We start from the raw sequence: 15000 nt of genomic DNA, 5'->3' as shown, positions 1-15000 counted from the left end.
TTTCCTTGGCTGCAGCAACTCCACTACCCTAGGCGAACAGAACGATCTGGAACTTGCGGAGTCCAGTAAGGCATATGATACCACAGATTGCACTCCGGAACTCCCAGTTGCTGACATAGTCACCTGAAGGATGGGAAGGGCCACTCCACTCATCATGACTCCCTCACTGTCTTGTTATTGTCGCGGTGAAACTGTGGCATCAGCAGCTTGAGCGGATCCTGTGCTCTTATGGGAGGTCTAAGGAGCAGCCCGAACTTCATGTAACCATCGTGTGCCTTTGGCCACAGTTGTTAACGTCACATAGTTTCGCCTTGCAATGCTTCGACATATGGTTAACCTTGAGGCATATAAAACATCTCTGCACAGTCACTACACCTTTACGCTGTGCAGGTCTCAACGACCTGAATGTGGGGCATGAAACAATGGACAAGGCGACACTCTTTGCCCTGCCTCCAAGGCTCGGTGTTAGTTCCAGTGGCAAGTCCAACCTCCTTGGCTTGCTGTTTGATTGTGGATTTGAGAGCGCGACTGTGGAAGATTTGGTCTTGGCATTTCGGACTCTGCCTGCGTTGCCACGTCGATCATCAAGTGAGGCTCGAGGGTTGTGAGCATGTCTGCTGCGTGCAGCTTCCATTTCTTTCTGTAGAAACAATTTGATATCCTTCAGCCGGGGTATATCCCATTGCCTTTTGCCGGTCCACATTGTGTGCCACTTTGATTGAAGCTTGCTGTCCAATCTGTCAACCACTCCCCTGACCACTTGCGGGTTATCAACATGAGGCAACTTCCCTATTTTTTTTTTTTTTTTTTTTTTTTGAATACCCGACGATAGTTTGAGGCACATTTCCGAGATGACCTCATGGTCACCCTCCCTTATACGGCTTCCGTCCGTCAAATCCCACTCTGTGCGGCTCATGTACAGGCCTTTATCTCCGAACTTTGCATCAAGGATTTTTAGAGCCATCTTCAGACCCCGTTTTCCAGGCATTCCCATACAGTGATTGATGTGCACCTTCACCTTCGTCACACAAAGATCGAATAACTGGTTCAGTTTCGTCTGTGGGGTGGTGGTGGTGTTAAGTATCTCTGAAGGAACAGTACTCCTCAGGACTATCACCGGTTAGCTTGGGAAGTTTTACTTGCATCATTCTGAACATCTCCAAGAGTGTTTTCTTGTCGATCTCTTCGGATGGTTGCATCGACTTGGAACGGCTCTTGGACTTGCGATTTCGTTCCTTTGACAGGCGCATATTGTTGCTTGAAGTCTTATTAGTTCTGTGTCTTCGTGATCGCTTATGTTTTCTCCCCTCGTCATCGCTACTACTCGATGATTCCGGTTCTATACCTGAGTAACTGTCGGTGTCGTTCGAAGAATCTGAGGTAGCGTATCTTCGTCGCCGTGACTTTCGTTTCTCGGTGTCGCTGTCGTCACTTGAGAACTCCGAGGTAAAGCCTTTACAGTTTCTCTTTTTGGTGAGTCCTCTCTGGATAGCGTTTAACTTTTTTATCACATGAAACAGGGTGGAAGGGTCATCAGAACGATCCTTGGCCTGCTCAGCACGTGCCTCTCTCTGACCCTGGCTGATGGCAGCTCGCGGGATTTCCTTTTCCCTTTGTTCATTCATGGTGATCGATGTTCCCGGGTTGATGGGCGTTCCTACGCCAGAATCGGTAACAGAATAACCCGGGGGGTAGACCTGGGAACTGTCCTTCCCATTTTGCTCGCTTGTCAGGCCCGGTATCCCTCGGGATGGTCCCCTACCAGAACTGATGACTGAGTAAGCCTGTGGGCGTCCTTTCGATTCCTCTACAACAAGGTAAGTGTTCATGACATGGTTTTCATATTGTCCCGGAGACGTCTCACGTCGAGCCGAGTTCGCACCCGAGTAGGCTTGGAAACTACTCTTATCCCGTTGTGCGTTCACGGGAATCGACGGCCCTGGTCCCAGAGACTCCCCATCTCCAAGAGGGGTGACAGAGCAGACTTGGGGTCCTTCCTCCCTCTGCTCAGTCATCGGCATCGTCGTTCTTGCGCCGAGCGACGTGAGGGACACCTCTTCGCCCGTCAGTCCGCCGTCCGCCTCGTTGTTCGCGGAGTCCCTCATCTCCTCGTAGATCCGTGTCGCAGTGTTTCCAGGCGCGTCGATCCTCTCGTCTCATGCCCACTAGTTACTCCCAGTGGTAGGCGTAACCCCCGACGTGCGGTCGCGCGTGAACTCGTCGGAACACGGAAATCACTATAACACCGTAATCACTACAGCACCGCGCTCAATGTAGAGCGACTTCGCGAAATGACACTGGATATAATAACGCTGCAATCACCACAACACCGCGCTCAATGCAGAGCAACTTCGCGAAATAACACTGGATATGTAACGCTGCAATCACCACAGCACCGCGCTCAATGCAGAGCAACTTCACGAAATAACACTGGATATAATAATGCTGCAATCACTACAGCACCGCGCTCAATGTAGAGCAACTTCACGAAGTAACACTGGATATATAACGCTGCAATCACTACAGCACCGCGCTCAATGTAGAGCGACTTCGCAAAATAACACTGTATATAATAATGCTGCAATCACTACAGCACCACGCTCAATGTAGAGCAACTTCACGAAATAACACTGGATATAATAACGCTGTAATCACCACAGCATCGCGCTCAATGTAGAACAACTTCACGAAATAACACTGTATATAATAATGCTGCAATCACTACAGCACCGCCCTCAATGTAGAGCAACTTCGCGAAATAACACTGGATATATAATACTTAAATCACTACAGCACCGCGCTCAATGCAGACCAACTTCGCGAAATAATACTGGATATATAATACTGCAATCACTACAGCACCGCGCTCAATGCAGAGCAACTTCGCGAAATGATACTGGATGTATAACGCTGCAATCACTACAGCACCGCGCTCAATGTAGAGCAACTTCGCGAAATAACACTTGATATATAATGCTGCAATCACTACAGCACCGTGCTCAATGCAGAGCAACTTCGCGAAATAAGAACGCTGCAATCACTACAGCACCGCGCTCAATGCAGAGCAACTTCGCGAAATAACACTGGATACATAACGCTGCAATCATTACAGCACCGCGCTCAATGCAGAGCAACTTCGCGAAATAACGCTGCAATCACTACAGCACCGCGCTCAATGCAGAGCAACTTCGCAAAATAATAACGCTGCAATCACTACAGCACCGCGCTCAATGCAGAGGAACTTCGCGAAATAATACCGCTGCAAGCACTACAGCACTGCGCTCAATGCAGAGCAACTTCGCGAAATAATAACGCTGCAATCACTACAGCACCGCGCTCAATGCAGAGCAATTTCGCGAAATAATAACGCTGCAATCTCTACAGCACCACGCTCAATGCAGAGCAACTTCGCGAAATAATAACGCTGCAATCACTACAGCACCGCGCTCAATGCAGAGCAACTTTGCGTAATAATAACGCTGCAATCACTACAGCACCGCACTCAATGCAGAGCAACTTCGCAAAATAATAACACTGCAAACACTACAGCACCATGCTCAATGCAGAGCAACTTCGCGAAATAATAACGCTGCAATCAATACAGCACCACGCTCAATGCAGAGCAACTTTGCGAAATAATAACGCTGCAATCACTACAGCACCGCGCTCAGTGCAGAGCAACTTCGTGAAATAACACTAGATATATAACGCTGCAATCACTACAGCACCGCGCTCAATGTAGAGCAACTTCGCGAAATAACACTCGTCTTGTAGCTGCACAAGTAATTCCCGTAGAGTTTTGCAGGGTGACGCTTCGCTGGACTCCTCGGTCTCGTGCCGCGTTCCTCCGGCAGTCCGTCGTCGGCGGCTCCAGATTCCGTCGTCTTTCTGCAACTAGCACCCTTTGCGTTTGACTGTGGCCGCCAGAGTACGCCCTTTACTGCTTATGGGTATGGATGACTGGTACCACTGCGTAGCACTCGTTAAGGTATATTCAGTACCGGTCAAACCTGTAATTCGATACATTTACAAGTTGCGTGTAATGATACATTTCCTTACATTATCAACAAGTGACATTCCTTCGTACTTATCTACTAAACTAGCTTATACAATATCTATAGCAGTACAACAATAGCTTGCATTAGGTTGCGGGATAAGACTCCCCTACAAGAAGTGTTAGATGCATACGCATTGCGGGGATAGTCAGATTATCAGAGTAATGGCCTGGTTTATAGAGTGTTGTGGGTGTCTCGACGGTGTAAAGGTTCTCCTCGAACTGCCCGCCCCTTTGAATATACGTGGCCATAGCCACAAGACACCTTCTACTTCACGTGTAGATAATAGTTAGGCCGTGAACCCGCTTTCATCAGGCATATAACTCGTCAAAAAACTCTTACCGATGGGTCAACCCTTCGTGGTGGATGTGGCCTATATGTTGACCCAGTGACACCCGACGAGGTCTTTCTCACCGTCGTGGCTGAGGCCTCCCTCACCGCGGTGAGGATGGATATTTGTCATGTGGCAGTCACGATCCCGTAGCACATAGGTCATGTCAAGAGTTCCTGCCCGCTCCCTATATACAGAGGTTCTTTTACAGGTCAACTCGTGTGGAGGGTATGGGCTATATGTTGACCTGGTGTCCCCGCCACCATCGTGGCCGAGGCCTTCCTCACTGCCGCCACGTGGGAGATAAATGTCTCTTATGTGAATTCTTTGATCGACTACACTAGCTCTAATACATGAACTATATTTTTCTAGCGGCTACATATATATATATATATATATATATATATATATATATATATATATATATATATATGTATGTATATACGGATATATATATATATATATATATATATATATATATATATGTATGTATATACGGATATATATATATATATATATATATATATATATATATATATATATATATATATATATATATATATATATGTTTGTCAAAGATATTATTGGTGCCTGAACTAAGTGAAGCGATGCTGCCAGGCGTACGACTAACTCTAACTATAAATCCTTTTTTTCATGACTAATAATGTAAAATGTATTTATTGCTTTGTTGCCTGATAATTGTATGCACGTGTGCCACAAAAAGAAATATTCAGAACTGCAACAACCATTATTCAGAAAATGCAGAAAATACGTATCACACAGGGGTTGCAAATGATTTCAGAACGTATCAGTGATAGGGTTAAAACATACACGCAATCATTTCACACACTCTTCCACGCAGTTCAACAGACACTGTTAAATCAAATATTCATCTATGAAATGACAATCGGTTCAAATTATCCTTGCGGATGCCGATGTCATTTCCCTTATCAATTCTCATATCTAGCTGAGATGGTTAGTAGCTCCAGCAAGTTCGTGAGAACTGCTACTCTCCTCTCCCTCATTTATTTTCTTCTTGAAAAATACAAAAGTGAAAAAAAATACATAAATAAATTAAATAACCACATTAAAAACTGCAAATTAGCATAAAAATAACGGCTAGCAGCACTTGAATAACATCCCTCCCTCTCTGTTGTTTTTCTTTTTCTCTTACTATCTTGGCCCTTACGTGTATGAACTGGTTCATGATATATATAATGGCCGTGTATATCCGACACAGCATCAAAGGAGATCTAACTACAGCACGATCACCTTGAAATGCCGTGAGACGAACATCGCCAGAGAATCGCCGCATGCCAAAGGACGAGGACTCGCGATTGCAGGTATTAAGCCGCCCAGATCAAGTGGACGGGCGCCGCCTGTCAGGACTTCCGTAGATCCAGTGAAGAACCAGGAACTCGCCAGAGCAGGCCCCATGATGCTATGAAAAGCCGCCTGCCTGGACGCCCGTAGATTAGTTAAACTCCAGGAGCTCCCCAGCCGCCCTCAGACGAGAGGACGCCCCTTCCCAGGACGCCGTAGACCCAGACACAGGCTACGAGGACGTCGGTACGAGCCGCAGCCGAGAAGGGCCTGGACGAATTTGCAAGGACGTGTGGACGACGATGCCGCCTGGATGAGGACTACGAGGACGACTGGACGAACCGAAGTTAAGGAGGACCTAGGCGAAACCTTCGAGGACGTGTGGACGTCGATGACGGACGGATGCACCAAGGACGAAGATGAAGAGGCCGACAACGAGGAGATGCACGAAGACGACCGAGAACAAGAACGCGACGAGACGTCCAGCAGATGGGGTACTATGATAGGTCACCCTTGAAGAATTCAGATGACGTCACGAGGACGAGGCGTGAGGTGGTGGCCGAGCAGTATAGGGTGCAGTACAGCATACTGCATATAGGGTGCAATACTGCATAGTGTACCATGCGGTCCCCACGTGTGTCCATATTTAGACCACGTGCATACCCACGCTACCGCCCCAAGCTACCTTCGACACGCCACGAGCCAGGAGGTGGCAAAGCTGACCTCAGTTGACCTAAAGCACACAGTCGTCCAATCTCTCACGGTCACCTGCCCGAGCAGGGTGTGGGGCCTGCTCACACACTCACACCTTCAGCGACCTTTCCTGTGACTGGGAGTGATCACAGGTGTATCACTGATGCCACCTGTAATTCAACTACACTATTAAGAAGGGTTGTTAATAACTCTTATAGGAGGAGAAGGAGAGGGTGCAGGAGGAGAGGAGGGGGAGGGGGAGGTAGAGGAGGAGGGGAGGGGAGGGGAAAGAGGAGGAGGAAGAGGGGAGGGAGAAGAGGAGGAGGGGAGGGAGAAGAGAAGAAGGGGAGGGGGAAGAGGAAGAGGAGGAGAGGAGGGGAGGGGGAAGAGGAAGAGGAGGGGGGGAGGGGGAAGAGGAGAAGGAGGAGAGGGGAAAGAGGAAGAGGAGGAGGGGACGGGGAAGAGGAAGAAGGGGAGGAGGGGAGGGGAGGGGGAATGGGAGGTAGAGGAGGAGGAGGAGAGGAGGGGAAGGATGAGGAGGGGAGGGGGAATGGGAGGTAGAGGAGGAGGAGGAGAGGAGGGGAAGGATGACGAGGAGGGGGAGGGGGAAGAGGAGGGGAGGTGAGGGGTAAGAGGAGGAGGAGCAGGGGAGGGGAAGGGGAAGAGGATGAGGGGAGGCGAGGGGGAAGGATAGGAGGAGGAGGGGAGGGGAGTCGAAGGGGAAGAGGAACGGGAACGGGAGGTAGAGGAGGAGGAGGAAGGGAGGGGGAGGGGAAGGATAAGAGGGAGGAGGAGGAGGAGGAAGAGGGGAAGGAGGGAGAGAGGGAGTAGGAGGAGGGGAAGAGGAAGAGGAGGAGGGGAAGAGGAAGAGGACGAGGAGCAGGAGGGGAGGGGAGGGGTAAGAGGAGGGGAAGAGGAGGAGGGGAGGCGAGAGGGTGTAATATATGAGTGGGAAGAGGCGTCCCACCCACTACTATTACTTCTTGTTCTTGGTGTTTGGTAGAGGGTGGCTGAAGCGGTAAGGCAGTAAGTAAGGTGCTGACGTACTCTGAAGATGTTGGTCAGAAGTTAAACTTGTCGCAGTTTTGTCTTTATTCTGGGTATCTGGTACGGGGGGCGAAGCAGGGGCGCCCAGGAAAGGAGCGCGTCCTGTCAAGCCCGCGAGGGCGAGCGGTCTGGGGTAGATGGCACAGGAATTGCCATGAACAAAATTCGTTTTAAACAATATACAATGGAAAAACATGAAAGAATATGGATGAACATATATTTTGAAACATCGGTTCACATGACCGTTTCGTGGAGAGGAACAAGGGTATGGTTCACATAAGATCGGTATTTTTTTACCTTACATCTGGTGTTAGGGGACAGAATTGCTGAGTGTTCATGAAACTTGGAACATTTGAATATCAATGGTAAAATCAGTTACATGCAGTTACATTCAGAACAAGCATTTTATAAGAAACATTTTGAGTATAAACATGGCATATTTATACGTGAAGACAACAGAATAAAAGCATGAAAAATGTATGATAGAAATAAGGGTCAGATTAGCGTGTTCTGCGGTCACTTCGTCACTGTCGGGCACAGGGCAGGTTGAAGTACTTGTGAAATAAGAACACATGGCTTTCGTGGTCTGCGAGGGGTGAGCAGCGAGGGAGCGGGTCACTAGTGAGGGAAGAGGAGGAGGAGGAGGGGAGAGAGGGGGAAGCGGAGGAGGAGGAGAGGGGGAAGAGGAGGAGGAGGAGGAGGGGAGGGGAAGTGGAAGAGGGGAGGGGAGGGGAAGTGGAAGAGGGGAGGGAGAGGGGAAAGAGGAAGAGGAGGGGAAGGCAAGGAAGAGGAGGATGGGGAAAGGAGGAGGAGGAGGAGGAGGAGGAGGAGGAGGAGGCGGAGGATGGGGAGAGGAGGAGGAGGATAGGGAGAGGAGGAGGAGGAGGAGGCGGAGGATGGGGAGAGGAGGAGGAGGCGGAGGATGGGGAGAGGAGGAGGAGGAGGATATGGAAGGAGGAAGAGGAGGATAGGGAGAGGAGGAGGAGGAGGAGGCGGAGGATAGGGAGAGGAGGAGGAGGCGGAGGATGGGGAGAGGAGGAGGAGGCGGAAGATGGGGAGAGGAGGACGAGGCGGAGGATGGGGAGAGGAGGAGGAGGAGGAGGGGGATGGGTATGGGGAGAGGAGGAGGAGGGGGATGGGAATGGGGAGAGGAGGAGGAGGGGGTGGTGGTGGTGGCTGCAAAGGACTGAAGGGAAGAAAAATATGCATGTGCTAAAGCAGGCTCGTGTCAGAGGCAGGAGAGTATTGTCGTACATCCGACAGCAGTATAACCGTTGTGATCTGCGCAACATTTTTAGTAAAATAAAGTAATCAGGCATAATTTGGATTTATCTGAACTTTTCAATTTGTAATATTTTCATGATGAATTCATGGTATAATGTTTCACATCGTTTTTCATATAACAGTAGTATATAGATGACCTCACGATTGCTGTTATTAATCCGCTGAGTAGACCGACTCTACGATCTTCCATAAAGTGAGATTTTATTTAGATTTCATAATAATTTTACTTCTCGGTGTGTCCTCTTTAAATGAAAAAGACATAAACATATGCAACGATGAAAAAAATGTCATCTGTTTTGCTAAAGTCAGAGTCTAGTCTTTAGAATATAGAAATGATCAAGTTACAGGTGTGTGTGTAATTTTCGGGGTAGCTTGCCGTGTGAATCAGTTAAGTATGGTTATCCCTTTCTTTCAAGTATTTCATTTTCCTTATTCCATGCATACATTTATTTATTTATTTATTTATTTTTATTATTTCTGTTCCTGTAATTAACAAATACATTCAGTGTTAATTTTTATTCTCCCGGGAGCTTCATTTAGGTGTGCACCCTTAGGAGCCAATCTTAGATTAAAAAGTGTAGGCTTGACACTGATTTTGCTTCATTTGTATATTGGTTCATTCTAGCTGGATTTTATGTGTATCTTGTGATAATTTGGTTAGTTTGGTTTCTAATTGCCTGATTTAACATTGGATCAAAGTGGTAGGTTATCTTGGGTAATCTTTACTGTAATGAATGCACCAAGTTAGGGCAAATTGAATATAATATTCTTGTCAGTAACAGAGACTAAGTGCCAAAACCAGGGTATAATGTGACCCCAAACACCCAACGTAAGTTTTCCTACCTTCTGTTTATTTCCCAGGCAGGGGTGCAAGCCCCCCTTTACTTCCTTTATTAGCACTTCATGCCAACTTTTTAACAGTCATTAACTTAATAACATTCATGCCAACTGACATTAAGAACTTTGTCTGTGTGAGGGTGTTGTGGACAGTCGCTGAGTGATGATATGCTACAAATATTTTTGTCATTTCACGGTGAATATGAAACCACTGGAGCGTAAACTATGTTGTCTCAGACTCTATTTCTTACACTCTATAAAATGACAGTGTCCATTTCCCTCTATCTCTATGCATCGCTCTTGGTAACTTGTATCCTTTTGATTTTTGTTGAATTTCATATTTTATATTTCTTTCCTTGAGAAATGGTTATGTGATAATTTATTTGATGATTATTGCAATTTTCAATCCTACTTTCAGTTAATCCACACTGGAGTATGTGGGATTCTTGTTATTTTTCCTCACAAATGAATGAAATGAAAGTATTAGTAATGTTTATGACCTAACTGCATCTCTCTGAGATTGGCTTTTTTATTAAAGCCATTCCTGGGAAATCCACAATTTCTGTATAAAAAAAAAAACAGCCTAATCCAGGGGCTTTGACCCCAGAAGCCTATCCAATCACTGCATTTCCTAGCTCTTCATGGACATTCTCTTTATGTGAATTTGTCACAACCCATTTACTACATTTCATCTTTAATTTTTAGGTAATGTTAGGATTTAGAGCATGAGAAATAGTCATACACAACACAGGTATAGCTGCTGCAGCCTCATATTTACTGCAAAATGAAAGAAAACATCTGCATATCACTACTCAGAGACAGCCATTGTTCTTAATGTCCGTTTTCTATAAGTTGGCACAAAGTGCTAATAAATAGGGGGTACTGGAGGCTTACAATCCTGTCTAGGGAATAAATATTAGATAATGTTTGGATTTTTAGGTTTCTGGGACTGGGACTTAATATGTAGTGGATGCAACGCTCTTAGTAACAAATACTGTATTTTGCCAACATAGATTACTTTATGTATTAGTAAGTAGTTTTTTTGCTTTGATTACTATAGTACCATTACAGTTTCTTGTAAATCTACTCCAAAGTATTATGTCTTGCACAACTTTCTTATTACCAACTGGCAAATGTAATACCATTATACCACTATTCCATTTATTTCTTGTTTTTGCGCTATCTATTACCACATTTCTTTGTATTCATATTGCTTTTGGTTTGTAGATTTTCTGAATTTATCACCTGTTTGATTTGGTTATGAAGTTCTTCCTGGTAGTTCTTTACATTACAGATGCACTTTCTAATTCCACATCACAAAATTTGTTAACAATTTAAGTTGCTGTGACTGGGCTGTCTGAGGGGAGAGTTGGTGAAGGGCTCTGCCCCCCCAACACTCCCTAGGAAACAAGGTCTTCACCTTGGTATGCATAGCAAGATAGAGCTAAAATTCAGGAGCACTGAGTGGACTTGGGCAATTGGTGGTGCTTTCCAAGATTTTTTTTATGGCATTGCTGTATGTACCTGCAGATTGTTTATTGTACAGATAACTACAACTTTTAGTCCTCAACAAGAATATCATCTTTAATTTGCATATGTTAGTGCATCTATATTGAAGATTAAACCTGTTCCTTTTATTGCTCATTGAATCGATTGGATTGTCTGATATAAATATTTTATTGGTAAGGCCTATTTACATTGCTAGGGTTATAAGTTAAAAACTGGTAACAATAAGATGGATATTGAGACAAAGTTTCACACACTGCTGTAATTTGGTATTCGAGGATTGACTGTTACAACAATTTTACAGTTAGGAGATAGGCAAACATTGTAGTATGTGGTAATATATAAGACTTCTTTTATACCTTAGCAAAATTGCAAATTATTATTATTATTATTATTATTATTATTATTATTATTTTTTTTTTTTTTATAGCTACTTTAGGGGTAATCTTATTCGTGTTACAATTTATATCAGAGAACTGTCCACAAGGAGTGATATTCTTTTTTAACTGTTGATTGTACTTGTAAATGAATGGGCAGAGTTTTTTTTTTCTCCTTTTATAGGGTTATAGACTTATTGTGTCTATATTCCCTGGATCTTGTTTCCTGGACTCTTCTATCTGTTGTCTGCAGGTTTTCTTCTATTAATTATTGTTTTGCTCTGTTTCATATGATATATACTATTCTTGATCTTTGTAAGATCTTCATGCGTTTTAGAATGTAGAACTTCTTAACCAATGGGTGATTATCTCCTGTTATGAGTAAAGAGATATTTGGATAAGTTATTTTAATTTTTTTATTGCCTCTATTAGTTTAGATCTGTCAGAGTGTAAACGTGGACATTGTAGTGTTAGGTGCTCAACATTTTTTTCTTGGTGTTGGCACCATCTGCTGCTTGAGTCTGTTTCAAATTTTAGTCTATGTAGATGTTTTCTTAGGCTTGTATGTTTAGTCAGGATTCTTGTTAGACAAACATCTATTTTTCTGTTTTTGGTTCTGCACCATGGCTGTGGAGTGTTGTCTTTGAAGTGATAGTTTTTTATGATCAGATTTTTGTTTAATTGGTCTTTCCAATGTATTTTGTTTTTTACTTTTATATCTTTTATTATGTCATTGGTGGGTTGGGTTTTGGTTGTGGAATTGTGTAATTCATGCGCTTCTTTGCTGCAAGATCCACTATTTCATTTCCAAATATGGTTTTGCACACTGGAATCCATTGTATTGTGACATTATGATTTTGAATTGTTAATCCAATGTTGACGGAAAAATGGTGCGTTCCTTTTGGCAATGCTTGGTTGAATGTTTCTGCACATAGATGGCTCTGCCAATTCCTAGCCACAAAGGAGTCAATTAGTAGATCTTGCAACCTCACTTTTCCTTGAAAAAGCAGGAAAAGGCTTTTTTTACTAAATCTATCAATATTGACACTTATTTTTGTTATAAACATTATAATTGCTATATTGTTACTGACATTACTAATAGCAGTATTAGATACTAGAAAATATTATTGAAAATCATGAAAAGAGTTAAACAGGTGAGACAGGTAGTTCACGTAATTGGCTCACTGGTGTCAATACTCGTGGAGCCATCTATATGTAAAAACATTTACTAAATTCAACACCCACAATGGTTAATGGCATTTATGTACATGCCATGCCCGGCAGCTTGGGGTTAATGTGTAAATTTGTTTCTGTATTTTGTATGTGATTTGTTTGTAATTACTGAGTTTGTGGTTTTGTAGTATTGATAGTGATGAAAGTGAATCTGTTAAGATTAAAGAGTTGGTAAGGTTATTGACTTCTATATATTCCAGGCTTTGTTTTATTGCATATAATTCAGTTTCTAAAAATTTTGTATTCCTCAATAGTTTCCTAATTGTTGTGATTTTCTTTTGTTCAATATAAATTGCAGCTGATGTTGAATGAGGTTCTTTTATTTTAGATCCATCTGTGAATATTTTAATGAGGTTTTTATATTTTGTACTTATCAACATTTTTAATTGTGTTCGAATAATTTCATTGGAGAGATCTTTTGAGAAATTATCCATGAATTTTGTGACTAACTTATGGGAAATGTCATGGACGGAGTTTAGTTTCTTTCTTAATCAACTTAATTCAGTTATCAGAAAAATAAGGGGATATCGCATTTAGCTTAATTAGGCTGGTATTGGAGAGTACTATAATCTCTTCAGACTGGATATATGGGAGGCCCCACTCCTTTTTGCTAGCATTATAGCACTATAGATTGATAACAGGTTATCGTACTGTTCATGCTGTATGTCTTCATTTGATGTCTGATCTACAATCTGATAACACATCATAATGATATTTTTAATCAATAGGAAAATGTTTTAATACCTTTAATTCTGTTCTATTCAGAGGAATAGAAAATCTAGCTATGATCCAAACTCTTTTATCACATACATTGGTTTTAATTTGATTAATGGAACATGCAAACAGTAATTATTTGTTGAAACTTGAGAAAGTTCAAATGTTATTACTCAAATTGTGAATCAAATTTGGTTATTGACACTGTCGACGGCGAGGCTGATACTTATGTTTCAAAAGAAATATAAAATCTGACCATGATTTAAATTTTCTTACAACATATGCCTATATTGATTTAATCAATGATATATGAGAAATGTAAGTGCAATTTAATGAAAACCTTAAAGTCAAGAACACAACTCCCTCCCTAATCCCTTGACTGTTGTTGCCATGGAGATGCTTAGGAGACAGAAACTGAGACCCAATTCTAGGGATTACCCCTACCTTTGATCTCAGTCCTTGACTCGACTAATTTTGCAGGGTTTTCTCTTTTTCCCTTCTCCTTTTCCTTTTCTTCCCCAACCTCGTTTACTATCCACTTCCTATGGTGTTCCTCCCAATACCTTGCTCGTTGTTGCTGTGGTAGGGCTTAGGAGATAGAGACTTAGGCCCAAGGTAGGGGACATCCCTACCTTCGGCTTCAGCCTTCACCTCACCTAATTTTGCTTGGTCTTTTCTTCTCTCCTTTCCTCTTCTATATCTTCTTCATCCCCTTCTTTTATCCCATTCCAAAGGTGTGATAGCTATTCTGAAAGGATGAAAGGCTGGCTTTGTATCAATCATGAATAGCCTTTGGGAGCCATGGGCACAGTATTCCCTTGGTTAATTGCCAAGCCCTTACCCCTTATGGGGACCGTGGGGGGTAGACCGTTTTTTCCCAATTTTATTCAGGCTCACCATGGCCAATAATGAAGATTCTTTACCCTTGATAGGGTCATTACGTCTTGCCTCTTCAACTAGCCTATATATATTGGATGTTGATGGTTTTCTAACCCCTGCCCCTCCTTTGACCATGGCTGTGACCTCTGATACTAATACCCCCTCCTCGACACTTGCTGACAACTCTATCCATTCCAAAATACCCACCCAGGTTATTACTCAACCTCCAGAAAGCACCCCTTCCTCTCTTCCAACATTCTTCTCTCCATCTCCTACTGCACTCCCCTCTTCAATCTCTACCCCCGCCCCTTCCCTTATTATTACTCCTCATCCTTATTGTTCTCCCTCCCACAGAACTACTCCACACCTCCCCATCTTCCTTTCACGCTTGTCCTTTTACTGCCTCTACCTCTGCAAACCTTTTGAGTACCCTTTGGCCCAGCCCAGTGGGATCAATTTTTTATGATTCCCCCTACAGCCCCCTATTCTGAGAATACCCTGGCAAGGTTACCTTTTGCAGTTGCTCTGATCCTTCACGTCTTGTCACAGTTATATCTGAATCCCAAACTTGTGCACTATCTACCCTAACTGATCACTGGCAAACCCATTCCTGCAGAACCTCACCCACCAAATGCTTATCCTATCTACAACAAGGTCTGGTCAGACTGTGAAAATGACCTACTTACCTGCATTGCTGATTATAATGCAGTGGCAGTACAGT

General features: G+C 43.6%; 1 protein-coding gene and 1 long non-coding RNA gene across 2 annotated transcripts in view; one reads left to right on the top strand and one right to left on the bottom strand.

Annotated features, from left to right (window-relative positions):
- Positions 1 to 1297, bottom strand: part of LOC138864597 (uncharacterized) — a 1312-nt gene extending 15 nt beyond the window's left edge. The window contains exon 1 of the mRNA XM_070132407.1: positions 1 to 1297. This exon is cut by the window's left edge and continues 15 nt beyond it. Within this exon, the coding sequence (XP_069988508.1) occupies positions 257 to 994 (738 nt within the window). The 5' untranslated portion in view covers positions 995 to 1297 and the 3' untranslated portion in view covers positions 1 to 256.
- Positions 1298 to 8634: 7337 nt separating this feature from the next.
- LOC138864556 (uncharacterized) overlaps positions 8635 to 15000 on the top strand; it is a 38571-nt gene continuing 32205 nt past the window's right edge. The window contains exon 1 of the long non-coding RNA XR_011399202.1: positions 8635 to 9120. This is a non-coding gene — a long non-coding RNA (uncharacterized lncRNA). The remainder of the gene's footprint in view (positions 9121 to 15000) is intronic.

This window comes from Penaeus vannamei, chromosome 17 (assembly GCF_042767895.1).
Source record: "Penaeus vannamei isolate JL-2024 chromosome 17, ASM4276789v1, whole genome shotgun sequence".
Classification (NCBI taxonomy): Eukaryota; Metazoa; Arthropoda; class Malacostraca; order Decapoda; family Penaeidae; genus Penaeus; species Penaeus vannamei.
Note: the sequence above shows the minus strand (reverse complement) of the source record. Positions and strands in the feature narration are given on the sequence as shown.